General features: G+C 36.3%; 1 protein-coding gene and 1 long non-coding RNA gene across 3 annotated transcripts; one reads left to right on the top strand and one right to left on the bottom strand.

Moving 5' to 3' along the window:
* The first annotated feature begins 1,888 nt into the window (after window positions 1-1,888).
* On the top strand, window positions 1,889-12,986 carry LOC309480882 (specifically androgen-regulated gene protein). 2 transcript variants are annotated; one of them, XM_082145577.1, is made up of 4 exons: window positions 1,889-2,025; window positions 9,146-9,327; window positions 9,866-10,052; window positions 10,158-12,986. In XM_082145577.1, exons 2-4 carry the CDS (start codon window positions 9,223-9,225, stop codon window positions 11,948-11,950), a joined length of 2,085 nt encoding a protein of 694 aa, XP_082001703.1. In that variant the 5' UTR covers window positions 1,889-2,025; window positions 9,146-9,222; the 3' UTR covers window positions 11,951-12,986. The 2 variants fall into 2 exon arrangements, with proteins under 2 accessions (XP_082001703.1, XP_082001704.1); XM_082145578.1 differs by lacking the exon at window positions 1,889-2,025 and having other exon boundaries at window positions 9,183-9,327; window positions 9,868-10,052.
* Window positions 12,987-13,637: 651 nt separating this feature from the next.
* LOC309481038 lies at window positions 13,638-14,840 on the bottom strand. Its single transcript, XR_014199865.1, has 2 exons — window positions 13,860-14,840; window positions 13,638-13,799 (listed from the first exon to the last, which is right to left on the bottom strand). It is a non-coding gene; the product is annotated as an uncharacterized lncRNA (long non-coding RNA).
* Window positions 14,841-15,179: the final 339 nt, after the last annotated feature.

Here is a 15,179-nt window from a genome sequence, read left to right as displayed (position 1 = left end):
CCAATGTTATTTATATAGCACTTTTCCAAACAAATCAATGCAGTTCAAAGTGCTTTACAGGCACAAAAAGAAAAGAAACCAAAGATACAGTAGAAAGCAGACCCAGTAAAATACAAAAATAAGAATAAAGTTTATAAGGATTTTGTTATAACCTGTTATAACCTGAAGTTGCTCAGTTGATGCAGGAACGCCTATGACAACGTGATTTAATATATGTCGTCCACTCGATAACTTGAGTCGTAATAAAGGCTAATTAAAGGAGCTTAGTGCATTTATAATCTGTATGTAGTTAGTTCTCTCATTACTCACAAGTTAGGAAAAACCCTGATGTAACTAAAGCTAATGCTGATCTTTGTGACTGTATTTGTACTTCTGCTTTAGCTGAACGACTGCCGTAGGGCATGACATTCAGGGAAGTATTAAGTTCATGTGTTGATGAAATACCAACACAGTTGTAGTTTTAGCAGGCGGTGTGGGATTAAGTCACAGTTGGTTAAGGTGGATGGAGAGAAGTTAATTCAGGCTAATCCTGACCCTGTAAAACAAGAGTGTTAGGGGTTAATCATGTTGGGACGGCTCTGACAAGAGACATACGGATTGTCAAAAAAGATCAATGAGCACTATAAGGACCCCACAAATCAAATTATTAAACATGATCTTTTTTCCGGTTTGTGATTGACATGTTTTTTTTATATCACATGATGATTCATGCAAGTCATGCTAGCACTTTGATTTTACGTCATTGATAATATTTTCCGACTGGGATTCCAGTTCTTGCCTTATTTTTCAATAGTACAAAAGAAAGGGAGCCTCCCTTATAATTGCCCGATCTTGTCCTTTGCTTTGTATCTGTGATGAAAGCGAAACATAAAACATATCTTTGATTTAACAAACTGACAAATAACATAAGCACCAATACAGTCAGATCTTTGTAAATGCTTTTTAATGGTTATTCCAGCACCTTGACTTTAATAAAGAAGCATTTTGTCTGATATAAACCTGATTACACCCTGAACTCAGGCAGGTTTACATTGATCACATACCATACCATACCATATACTTGAGTACGTAACCAGGTAAATGAATGACCAGCTGGAATTTCACTGTTAAACAAAAGCCAAGAGCTGATTCCTCACAGTTAGGCGACTTCTGTTTGCTTTTGCTGATATGGGGAAGGCAGTAAAGCATTTCCCCTCAAAGAAAAGAGCATGTGTTCAGTTCCTGAAAATACAAATTAATGCATCTAAGCCTATTATAATAACAACATGATAAAACAAGTCTGACGCTTGAGAGTTTTGGGGAAGGAGTCATCTGGCCTGGAATTATTAGATATTTTAATTATTACATTTATCATGGTTGTGTAGGCTAAGTGAAATGAATGAGGTATTACAACAACTTTTAAAAGCATTTCATTTCCATTTTTAGGCTACATCTCTTCATACTTCAGTTATTAGTGATGGTTATTATAATGGTCTTCTCATATGGTAAACTCAAAATACTGAATGTAATGTTTATTAAATCTGGAATTCCATGCATGGAATTCTACATTTGTCAAGAAGTGCAGTAGAACATAAGCAATGTGGATGGAGTACTGTATGCCACAATCCAATGCTGTCGATTTTTTTTTTTTTTAGGACAAATTAACATTTACACTAGCTGCTTATTCACTTAAATTGGATTGGGAAAAATTAACTGTAATTATTAGTTGAAATAGCCTAAACATGAAACGTGATGAGGTTATGTGACAATAATCCATGGGTATTATTGTTACATTCTGTATAGGCCTATTGGTTTACGTTATATTTTTAGATAATGTTTACGGCACAGTACAAGCCGTGTTTACTGTAAACTGTAGTTTAAACATTGTCTCGGGCGTTCAGCCAATCAGCTGCGGCTTTGTGTGTGACGCATGCGCAGATGAGCTCAGATGAGCTGCGCTGTTGAAGAGTCTCGCGCTCTGACTGGTTTACTTCAGAACAACTGAGAGAGACACGCAGGTGAGCGACTGCACTTCTTGACGGACAGGTAAGACTTTAACTGCGCCTTTTGACGGCTATTTTCAGACTCTTATAATGACAGCGTGTTGAATATGCCTTAATAGTCAAATAAATCGTCTGAAAACTTCACTATCGCAGCGTAAATTTAGGTTGACAGGTTACCTGTGTGTCAATAGTAGTTTTTAATGTCCACTATCATGGCAGTAGGAGTTTATGTGACAGATGTCAAATCCCTGTTTACGTACACTTTAAAGACGCTTAATGTATTTATTATAGATATGTTTTATGTGTTTGTAAGAGACTTTGTTTCATAATTAATTGTATAGTTAGAACTTAACATTTTGTTTTAAAGATCATAACTGCTTAATCTGTTCATTTGGATTTTCTTTTTTGTCTCACACACACACACACACACACACACACACACACACACACACACACACACACACACACACACACACACACACACACACACACATATATATACAACTAAGTTACTACTAAATATTTGTTACATTTTTATTTGCAAGAATAACTGCAAATTACACTGCTATAATGTAAGTCTGCTGTAATGAACTCAAACTTTTCATGGGAAACATTTGCATATTGTAAATCATTTGTGTGATACTTCCAGGATTATCATAAGCCTTTTTTTTTTTTACAAAAGCTCAATTGTTGAATTGGCCTGATGAAGCCAAAAGCATGTTTTATTTAGTGTTCAGAGCACCAGACAGCTGAACAGTCGAGGGCCAATCATACATCTTTCCATGGTGTCATGTTGTTAAATAGGTGATGTGTATAAATTATGGGGACAGTTTATCTAATTATGCAAACAGAGAGGTCTGCAGCTTTCATGTTTGCTTTGCATGTGGATTCGGACTATGTGTGTTTATTCTAAGTAAATGATTGGCCAGGACCGGCAGATGACAGGCCTTCATGTCATAGGCCTTAGTTCTGCACGATATTGAAGAAAAATGCGTTATGCGATAACTCATTAAATAATGCGATATTCGATATGCGATACGATAATGCTCAAAGTGTGTAAAATAAATTGAATTATCTTTAAAATATATTTAAAATGATATAACCTACATACGTGTTTCACATTCTTTAGTGACAAGAAAACATCCCTACAACTTCTGAAAGTGAACAGCAGTGTTTTACTGTAGCGTAAGAAGTGTTATTTTAACATCAGTGTAAACCACTGGGTTTAGGGGTTCAGAAAGGCCTACATTATTTAACAACAGAAACTGAATAATCAAATGCAAAAATAAAACACGGCTTAGTTTTCACTATATGAATTAAATATATACTGATTCTTATTAAAGCTACAAAAGTTATTCAGCCTATAGAGAAGTGAGTGATTTTCTCTTCGTCTTTTGTTCATGACCCCAGTTATCGCAAGCCGATGCGATATGCATATCGCGATATATACATCTGCGATATTTCGATATATATTGTGCAGCATTTCTCTTTTTTTCTCTCGTTTTGTCACATTTTAAGCTTGTTGAACTTTGTATGATAGTGCAATTAAGTATAAAATCAGTTGTCTGGGACAACTATCAATTACACAGCTCATCATTATGCTAAAATATACGACTACAGATTGCTGCGATCGGCCAATCAGAATCGACAAACATAAAAAAATGCACATAAATTCCAAAAATGCACATACAAAACTTATGCACTCAATTGATATTTTTTTATCCAATATGAAGACATGCTCATAAATTACGATGGAAACACATTCACGAATAAATCCTTTGACGCGCAACAAAAAAGCTCATGTGACTTTGCCTCAGCAGAGGCTGTGATTGGATAACTGGACTAACCAGCGGACCAATCACATCACAGCATCTCAATTGTTGGTTTTATCGTTCTGAAATGCCTGAGACAAAGTCTTTCATCAGAATGATTTGGTTTAATTTCTCATTTTCTCTCCCAGAAGCGTCTCACACACTAGCATCCCGAACACCAGAGATCATGACATCGTTTACTGCGTTTCGTCTTTCATAATTTATGATGGAGGAAAAAAGAGCCACAGTGTTTCCCAGATTGCAGCGACTTCCATTTTATCACAGATATTTTGCGTCAATTTCCCTGAAAGTGTCGATTTTGTTCTCTTGAACACGAGAGGGAAACGCTGCTTTGATCAAAAATGTTTTATGTGATATTCCAAGTTTGCACATAAGTTAAATTTGCATCTTTAGATGGAAATACAGCTATTGACCTTTAATCAGTTTCTCTCGTCCACATCACATGCTTATGCTGAAGTTACAATTGGCTGTGAAACGTTCAATTAAATTTAAACAAATGCTGATATTTAGTGGTTCTACTTGGACACTAATGTCTTTGTTCCGGCTCTTTAAGCTGCCACTCCCTGAAATACACACGAACATGTTCATTTTATGAAAACAATAGTGTGTGTTGGCTCAAGGGCAAACCCAACGATACGCCGCAGAACCTGATTACTTCATACTCTTTGAAAGGTTCATTAAGCTCAGCTGTCTCATTATATCTGATTTCACTTGTTTCCATTCTAGTCATAGTCAAAGTCAAACATTCCCAAGCCCGAAAGGCAAGGAGATTTTGTTAATACGTGAATAAATTCGGTGAACATCTGGAATTTGCAGCAGATCCAATCAGGCACAGTGGCATTCCAGTGCGAACGCAGCTTTAGGTGTCGGCCCAAGCCATCGCTGTTTCTCTCACGGAGTCACGGAGAAGAAGGTGTGTGTCCTCGTAATTACCTCACCTCACCGGGGCAGAGCGGACTGAAATATGCTGAACAACTTGAAAACTTTCACTGTAACAATGGCTGTTATTCACACTTGTTCACGTTTCTCGAGGCACTTGCTGTCATTTGTGTTTTACAGTCTCATTTGCTCTAGGGTTTCTCCTCAAGTTCATTTTGTTAGGAATGTATAGAAAAATGAAATGTGGGCTCTGTTTCAAAACCTAGTGATCTGTCTAGGGAGCCATTCACATACAGTAGAACGCATTTACATGATATACACTACTGTTCAAAAGTCTGGGGTCAGTAAGAAATTAATACTTTTAATTGGCAAGGATGCATTAAACTGATCAAAAGTGACAGTAAAGACATTTTATAAAGATTTATGTTTCAAATAAATGCTGTTCTTTTGAACTTTCTATTCATCAGAGAGTCTTGAAATACAATTCATCACGGTTTCCACAAAAATATTGAGCTGTATATAATAATAATAATAATAATAATTTCTTGAGCAGCAAATCATCAGAATGATTTCTGAAGGATCATGTGACTCTGAAGACTGGAGTAATGATGCAGAAAATTCGGCTTTGATCACAGGAATAAATTATATTTTAACATATTTTCATATAGTGCCTACTGCTATTTTAAATTTTAATAATATTTCACAATATTACAGGTTTTACTGTTGCTTTGATCAAATAAATGCAGTCTTAGTAGGTTTTCGAAAACATAAAAAAATCGTACCAACCCCAAACTTTTGAATGACAGTGTATTTTAATTGTTGGTCTTTGTAAACATGCAGGCAAATGTACTTGAACATTGTAATGCGTTATGCTTTTAAAAAACAAAACAAAAAAAGCAGCATCCTGAAAAAGAACCTCTGAAAAAGATTTTTACTTGAACATTGAGAATTGTCTTCAACAGAATATGTTGCTAAACTAGCACTGCATGGTTTCTTTGTGGAGAAAGCAGTCCCAGAATGCATGTTGATTAACTCAGTGAAAAAAAAAAATCTTAGATATACTTAAAATTCATTAATTACCATAAACACAAATATTATGTATAACAATACACAATATTTAATTGAAATTATATATATATATTAAATATTTACAATATTTAATTGAAAAATAATTTGTGCTATTTATTAGGTATTTTTATATTATGCAATTATTTTTAATGATTTAATTTAATTTAAATTTAAAAAAAGTTAATTGATTAAATGAATTTTAAGTATACTGTGTGTGTATGTGTGTGTGTATATATATATATATATATATATATTTTTTTTTTTTTTTTTTTTTTTTTTGAGCTTATCTCAATTTTGAGATACCATAATTTTGCTGTCTACCTTTTGGAAAAACCTTTTCTTCAGAAGTGCACCTATAAAATGCCTTAAAATGCTTCCTACACAGGCAACTCACGATATGGTTTTGTGGTGTGTTAACGTCTCCCAAAGACCTTATTAAGATGGAGACAGAAGCTTCGCTGCAGTTTAAAGTGCAGATTTCACCCTAAGAGGTTTCATTGACTGTGCTAAAATCAAATGCTTAAAGAGTTAGTTCCCCCAAAAATGAAAATTAGCCCATGATTTACTACACCATCCTAGGTGTATATGACATTCTTCTTTCAGACGAATACAATCGGAGTTATATTAAAAAAATTCCTGGCTCTTCCAAGCTTTATAATGGCAGTGAATGGCCATTTCTTTTTTGAAGTTCATAAAAGTGCTTCAATCCATCATAAAAGTTAATCTATCCATCATAAAAGTGCATCTATCCATCATAAAAGTGCGTCTATCCATCATAAAAGTGCTCCACATGGCTCCGGGGGGTTAATAAAGGCCTTCTGAAGTGAAGCGATGCGTTTGTGTAGGAAAAATATCCATATTTAAAACTTTATAAAGTAAAATAACTAGCTTCTGGCCAAACGAACAATTTGACTTAAGTCTAAAGCGCAACTTACTCGAGTAATGCGACGTACTGCTGATATTTACGCTACGCCATGACGCACTACGCTACTGACGTCACAAGTTTCGTAAGTTGCGCAAGTAGACTGCGTATGGCCGTTTGGCCGGAAGCTAGAATTTTACTTTGTAACGTGTTAAAAATGTATATTTTTCTTACACAGACTCATCGCTTCACTTCAGAAGGCCTTTATTAACCCCCCAGAGCCGTTTCGAGAACTAAGTTGGCATGAAAAAGCCTAGCCAGAAAGTTTGAAGAAGTTTTAAAAGCTTGAAGTTTGAAGGTTTTTAGTTTTAATTAGTTTAAGTTTTAGTTTAGAAGTTTAAAAAGTTTAAAAAGTTTGAAGGTTTTCAGTTTGAATTTATTTAATTTTTGTTTATTAGTTTAAAAAGTTTGAATTTTGAAAATAGAAATATTAGATAGAATGGAAGCTTAAATGAGTCTCCATGGATTAGAAATAGTAATGGAGTTAGAATGGAGTCTAATTGGCCTCTCCATAAAATTTGAATTTTGACAGTTGGAGTTTGGAGTTAGAAAGAAAGAAAGTTTAAAGCACTTTTATTGTCTTCAAAACAGTAACAGCCATTCACTGCCATTATAAAGCTTGGAAGAGCCAGGACATTTTTTAATATAACTCCGACTGTATTCGTCTGAAAGAAGAATGTCATATACACCTAGGATGACTTGAGGGTGAGTAAATCATGGGCTAATTTTCATTTTTGGGTGAACTATTCCTTTAAGTAATACTACTTTTAACTGCCCGTCTGCAATATGGGCACATTGTGTTCTCTGGGCGTTGGCTTTTAGCTGTTTCATTCGGTGTGGTTTTATTCTGAACAGGTGTGTCAAACATGCTTATATTCTTTCATGTTACTGCGCTTGTGTACAGGGTGGATGCAGTTTACCTCCAGGTATTTAGTGAACATCTAGCCATCTGTGCTTAGAGATTCATTGATGAACTAATCGATTCACAGCCTGTGCAAATCATGCAAAATGTGCAAATCATTGTCAGCAGGGTTGCCTGGTCTGCGCAACAAAACTATGGACAGCAGGGACAAACAATGCTAAATGCAAACACACAAATGCAACCTACCATATTATCGTGCATAGTTAGAAAATAGGCTTCCTACATCTGATGTCAAAAGCTGTGTGTCCAGTTAAACTACAGTATTTTGGCATAAATGTATCTTCCATTCAGTATAATTTAGTCAAATTATACAGATGCAAATATCGATCGAACCATCGCTAACAAGGACGCACAAAGACCGCGGCCTCTTGCTTCAGTCACTACTTGCTAACACATCTCTTGAGGCCAGGGGAGTGAGGTTTACTCACACAGCTCTTACTAGCTAACCTTCATTACATATGACATGCCCTCATCCCCAAAAACCATGAGCAAAACTATGCAAGACGAAATCAACTTCGACCCAGACTATATTAAGTGTTTGTTTGTGAGCTTGAGTCTGTGCAAAACTCTTGACTGCTTAATTTTAACAGTGTATATCACTATTCATATATGTACAGTGTGACGTTTCAGTCAATCAGTAATTTTTACCAAGATGATCCTGATAGGGGCATTCCCCAACAGAAAAATGCTTTGGCGGCAAAGTGATGTTATGAGATGGGGAATGCCATTGATAAACCATGGCACTGCACTGAAGAAAATTTGGTGTAGGATTTACTTTGAAACTATTTTCACTCAGAAATTGGTTGTAAATTTCACAAATAATTACAAAGAAATGGCAAGTAACCCATTGAATTAAACAATTCAGAAGTAGAAAAACTGACGCGTTGCATCTGAAATCACATACTGTATGGTAGGTACTACATTTGGTTTAAAATTTACTTTGTAACCGTTAAAAAAGTTGATTCTACATAATATGAATGTGTGTAGTATGAATGTAATCCAGACGTACGACATCCGCCATATTGTCAGTTGCGTCGCTTCACCACCATTCACAAATCCTCTCCCGTGGCCTCATTGGATAGTAAAGTGTCCATTGGATGCATATGCCGGAAGTAGTAGGAATTTACGGGGCCTTTTCGCTTACTGTTTTTCTAGTATTTGGACATACTACTCTGTTGGCGTATTGTTTTCCACATCCTAGTAGGGAATTATTCAATTTCGGAAGCAGCGGCATAGTGTTTTCTTGTAAAACATACTCCAATAATCTAAACTTGAATGAAATGAAAATGACAATGACATTTTTCATGACAATGAAAAATCATTTTTTACATTCTGTGTGATTTTTATAGTCATATACAATGGTATTTATGTGATACTCAAAAGTACTTCATCATACATCATCATAGTAGTGTCCAAAATACCATGTCTTAAAAAACATCATAATAAATAATGTGTATTTTTAGTAGTTCTTTCATTATAAGTATTACTATAGTTGTTATTATTGCGTTATCTGATTGTTTATTTGTTTATGTTTTTATAGATTGGTCCTCTATTTGCCATCATTAAACAAAGCTCCTTAAAGACCTGTGTCACTGCCTGACTCGCACTTTTTGTGCGATGCCAAAAAGTGACACCTGGCCAGGGGACGTTGCCATTGAATCTGTGTCTGGTATGGACAGTGCAGAAAGCTGTGATAGTGTGCTCAGCGTCAACTCTGGATTTGTGAGTATCAAGACATTTTTTGATTTCCTAGAATATCTTAAAGTGACAGTTCACCCTAAAAATAACACTCACTGACTCATTCGTTCATTCATTGATCCTTACACAACCTTCCAGGGTCATAGGAATTGAACCTATCCCAGTTTCTACTCACTGACTCACCATCAAGTACTTCCAAACCTGCTTTTGCAGTTATTTTATCCATGTAATCTTTGCATAGGCCTAGATCTTTTCCATACAATAGTGTTCACATCTGTTATGCTCCGAAAAAGACAAACACACTACAAAGGTACCATAAAAGTACTCTATATGATGGATTGAGTATCATACTAGGGCGAGTATTGAGTATGATAATAATTTTAATTTCTGGGTGAACCATTTCTTTAACCAACATTTGATTTGAATGTTGGCAGTTAAAAAGTTGAGTTTCTCCTTAACACAGCAATTCATTCATTTACAAAAAAATGATAATTAAAAAAAAAAAATTGCTGAATAAAAGTATTAATTTCTTTTAAAAAGCACACTTTTCTTTGTGTGATAGAGTGATGACAGTCTGGAGTACCTTTCTGTCGAGGAGAGAGCATGTCTCATGTTTCTTGAGGAGACCATTGAGTCTCTGGATGTAGAGGAGGACAGCGGATTGTCTAACGACGAGCCTGATGGCCTATCTAATGGACTGGATGGAAAAACTGCTCATCGCACACCCATCTACCAGAACAATACTGAGGGTAAGCATTACCACTAGAAATATCCAGAGAATATATCCACACACACAAAGTGGAATAACGTGGTCTGTTTAAACAATGGCTCATACAGTAAATGTTATCTTTCAGAGTTATCAGCCCATGATGATCCAAACAAAGTGATAGGAAGTGATCATAAACCTTCTCAGAAGTACCTTGTGCCAACTCCATTGCTCCTTGCCAGTGGGAATGCCAAGACAATCAGCAAACCAATGGAGTCATCTCATATAGAAGTACCAGAGGCATTTATTGATGCACCTGATGGGTTCAGATCAAGCCCTAACCATCAACAACCTGGACGGACAGTTTCTGTAAAAGCTGCTTTGGACGTAGCAACTGCTAGACAAAGAATTGGACAATCAAGTGATGTAGTGGACTTGCCACCTTCTTTCATACCTGAACCTCCAGTTAGAACAAGTTTGCCTAGTGACTCTAAAGCCAAAGATGGCATTCATAAGAGTTTGGATGTGAAGTCTCAGCCGAAGCAGCAGAAAGTTTCCTCAGGGGTGCCGCTGGAATTCATTCCTCCACCCTCAGACTTCATGGATGAACCAATGAAGAAGATAAGCCTCACTTATTCGCCACTACCTCCACCTGCTTACGATGGGCCACCAGAATGGATTCCCGAACTCCCCAAAATGGAGCCGCATGTTTCTGGTGGACCCATCAAACCAATCGAAGTGACCAAATCAAGGAGTGCAGACCCAGAAACGTCAAGAGGGCCATTATCCCACAATGAGATCATAAACCTGCACAAGGAGCCCTCCATGAAGAAAGCATCTCACTTGACACCGATAACGATTGCGCAACATTCTGTGGCAGACAAACCGATGACACCTTCACCATCTTCAGAACATGTTCCTGCTGTGCCAAAAGAGTATGGCGACCCCAAAAGCCCACCAGCTGTGGCGCCCAAACCCAAGAAACTCCCATCTAATATCATCTTCAAAAGCCACAAAGACAGCGGGAGCACGCATTCGTTACTTCTGCAGAGCGAGCGCACTCAGATGGACCCTCAGAAGATCCGAATGGAGGCTTTGAAAAAATTGGGCCTGCTGAAGAACGAAGAGGTTGAAACAGGTCCCAGCGTCTCTCCCTGCCAATCGCCAAAATTCAAAGCTAAAGCTCGTCCACAGTCTCCAGCACCTGTTGAACCCGTGCAAGAACTACCTAGACTATCTGAAAGTCCCGCACCAGGGGACATGCAACTACGTATAGATACTCTAAAGCACCAAGACGCTAAAACCAGGGAAGGTTCTTTGAAGAAGCAACCAGTAAGGTCCTACGAGATCAAATCGGCATCCCTGGAGCGCACAGTACCTGGAATCGTCATTGAACCTGCGCCACAGATGAAAACCCCCGACAGGACCCATGTTGAGTTGTCGCCAGGTCAGTTACGAAAGACTCAAGCTCGAACTCCTTCTGTATCTAGACTATCTGAAACTCCTGTACCAGGGGACGTGCAACTTCGTACAGATACTCTAAAGCACCAAGACGCTAAAACCAGGGAAGGTTCTTTGAAGAAGCAACCAGTAAGGTCCTACGAGATCAAATCGGCATCCCTGGAGCGCACAGGACCTGGAATGGTCATTGAACCTGCGCCACAGATGAAAAACCCTGACAGGACCCATGTTGGGTTGTCGCCAGCTCAGTTACGAAAGACTCAAGGTCGAACTCCTTCTGTCGGGAGCGCAAAGGACTTTGGTATTGGCCATCAGGCTGATGATTCAACCAAATCGATCCACGCTGCTGCGGTTCAGCCAGGCAACGATGCCCAAAAGTTGCCCCGCTCCAATGGAATAAGCGTGATGATCTCCCCGCACGGTCAAAATGGCGAGAACCGGCGGGAAGCCTTGAAGAAACTAGGATTACTGCGGGACTAATGGATGGTGCTAATGGCCTTTCTCTGTGAACTTATTTCACGATTTATTCTGGACCGTTGAAAGCATTGAAAGGAAGAATGCTGAAAATGGACATAATTTGTGATGCTTTTTGTTTCGACTTGGTGGTCGATTTGCTTCCTTAACTACCTGCTTAAGTAATTAACACAGTTTATGCACTTTCTTCTGAATTGTTTTGGTAAGGCTACGTCCGCATGAATCTGGATAAATTTGAATTTTCGTTTCGAAACGCTGTCCATCCATTCAAAAGTTGATCGTCCACTCGGAGACATCTGAAAACACAGGAATGCTTAATGAAGATTGTACAACTTAACATATCTTATCTTGTTACCTGCTTTCATAGTGTTATCTCTTAAGTGCGTCACGACTAAATATGTGTTTTAGGTTTCAAATTCCTCCATTTTCAACAGCCATACTAAAACTCGAAAATGGCTTTTCAAAAAATGTTTTTTTTTTTTTGTTTTTTTTTTTAAAGCTCAGTTTTTGCTGGACAAAAACATTGTTTCAGTGTGGTCCAAAACGCAGAGATGTCTAAATTTTCCTGATGCGTTTTCAGATTTATCCTGATTAATGTGGACGTAGCCTAAGAAAACGAAATGTAAATGCAATTTATTTTGACATAGAATTAAGATAATTATAGTTTCCAGATCACTTTCACCTTTTGTATTATGTAAACTAATGTAGTTTGCAGTATTTTCCGCCTAAAGAATTGAATAGAATATGAAATTATTCTATATTCTGATTATTTGTTTTCCATTGGCTCAAATCTAATCGTTGGTGCATATATTTCTTTGCCGTTCTCTCTTTTTAAATTAAAATAAAACCTGTTATTCTTGTAAAAGAACGTGCTCTTCATAAATATTAACACAGTAAATTCATAATAACTCACTTATTTATGAGGGTTTCTTGTTAAATAAAGAATCGAATTACACTGAAGATTTCAGACATCTACATTTTGGAGGATTTATGTAAAATATGTAAATATATGATTCACATTAAAGTCCGAGAAACGTTTGGAGTCAAGAGTTCGTTGTCCTTGTTTCTGACGCACACATTCCGATCCATGTTTTTCTTGTCAACAGTTTTGCTGAGGTGAGTTAACATTCTCAGAGTACCTTTCGTAACATCAGCTGCAACGAGGCTGGAACTCGTCAAACCTGATCCGGTGTTGTGATCTGGGGTTAATGACCTGCTTTTCTTTGTCATCAACCATTTGAGCCTGCAATGCACTGATCAAGTTTTCAGCTCATTTACGTGCTTTGTCAAGCGTAATAATATCATTTGTCATTTGAACAGGTGCAGGAGTTTGTATGCTGTTTATGTGACAAAATATTATTAAAATGGCACAATAAGAGCAATAGACGAAAGGAATCAAGTTATGTTAGACTCTGTGGGATGGCAAGACAGGAAATGAAATTCCTTTGAGAGTGAAAACACGTCTTAAATCGCTCACTTAAGTTGATTTTAAATCGCATTTGACTACATGAGAACTGATAAAACATACCTGAGATATTTTGTGTATTTGTGTTTTAACTTGTAAGACTAGATCTACTGCAGTTTCTTAAACCTGTGATGCCCTCTAGTGGAAATTCTTATGAAATGATCCATGTGAACAAAAATGTCTTTATTAAATGAACTAAAGCAACATAATATAATATATAAATATAAGTTAACTTACATTAATGTTTTTTCTTTTGTTGAGAAATATAGATCCCAGCTTGCTTTGATTTGATTGTGAGCTTAAATGTCAAAATTAAGCCTCACCAGAAATGTTTTGTGGGCGCAACAACTTTACTGTAGCCTAATGTTTTATAAAATTTTGCTCATGCACCTGCATTTCAGATATTTTATTTACTGTAGCCTAATGTTTTATAAAATTTTGCTCATGCACCTGCATTTCAGATATTTTATGATGTGCATGCTTTTATTTATATATATATATTATATGGAGTAGGCGAATGGAGAGACTTGTTTGTGTCTAAAGTTGAGTTATGTCTCAGGTTTAGAAGACTTTATGTTGGTGTTTTTGTGGTTAGTTTAGTGTGCTTGTGTTTAGGTTGTGGGTGGCTACAAGCAGGGATGGGCAGTATTTCACATACATGTATTTAAAATACGTATTTGAAATACAAAATATTATTTTGTATTTTAAAGCCTTTGGAAAAAATCTAATGTAATTTGTATTTAAATGCATTTAAGATGGGTATTTTTGTATTTTCAAAATACATAAAATACTTTTTGCCAGTCAACCTCTTTATCAGGGTATTGATTTAGTGCATCAGCTAGTTCAGACATTTTGATTTGATCAGCGATTTTTATTTTTTGGGAATAAGGTGAGAATGTCATGATCAATTCTACTTGTTGATTAAAGTTAAAATAGTGCATTATTCACTTCAGTTAACATGAAAGATTGAAAGAGCACCGACAAGTGGGAAAATAGCGTTAGCCAATCAGTCTTCTTGACCAGTTGTTGATTTTTATCAACTATCTTGTCAAATGTGTTTAAAGCATTACTGCATGTTATGGCTGGGTGATATGACAGTACATATCATAGTGATGATATAAAGTGTGAATTGATGGAACTTTTTCTAAATCGTTTACATAGATGGGCCTATTTGTGGGGTAAGCAAATTTATCCGTGCAGCTTTTAGTGGGCAGGAATTATTGGAACGTTGGAGTGGAAAAACAAACACTGATGAATGATACTCCACAAACATCTTCTGCTTTTAGTTTTATTGTACATAAAAAAATAAAATAATAAAGGGGTAAATAGTGTCAAATGAATCTAAATTCATTCTAATTTTAAATTTTAGATATACTTTCTATTTTGAATAAACTTATAGAAACAAATGAACTTTACATAAAATAAACGTTAACACTTAAAATAAAGTGTAACCAAATAAACATAAAATTACTTAAAAAGCATTGGACTACCTGCAACAACAACAACAAAAACTCAAAAGAGTTTGATATTCAGTTTATGCTGTGGAATCAAAACTGATATTGAGAATTGTGAAACCATGATATTGTTACTGTGAAGTAAAATTGAGATTTTGGTCATATCGCCCATCCATATTCTTTGCTAGATAGCAGAAAAGGTTCCCACAGTTTTACATACAGTTTGAATTTTTTGATAGTGTTCACCACAAGTAATAGACTACATTGTAACCAGAAATAAGTATATAAATGGCTGCAATGTTGCATATAAGTTTAT

Source organism: Leuciscus leuciscus (assembly GCF_965113295.1).
Source record: "Leuciscus leuciscus genome assembly, chromosome: 18".
Classification (NCBI taxonomy): domain Eukaryota; kingdom Metazoa; phylum Chordata; class Actinopteri; order Cypriniformes; family Leuciscidae; genus Leuciscus; species Leuciscus leuciscus.
This window is presented reverse-complemented; position numbering and strand designations above follow the sequence as displayed.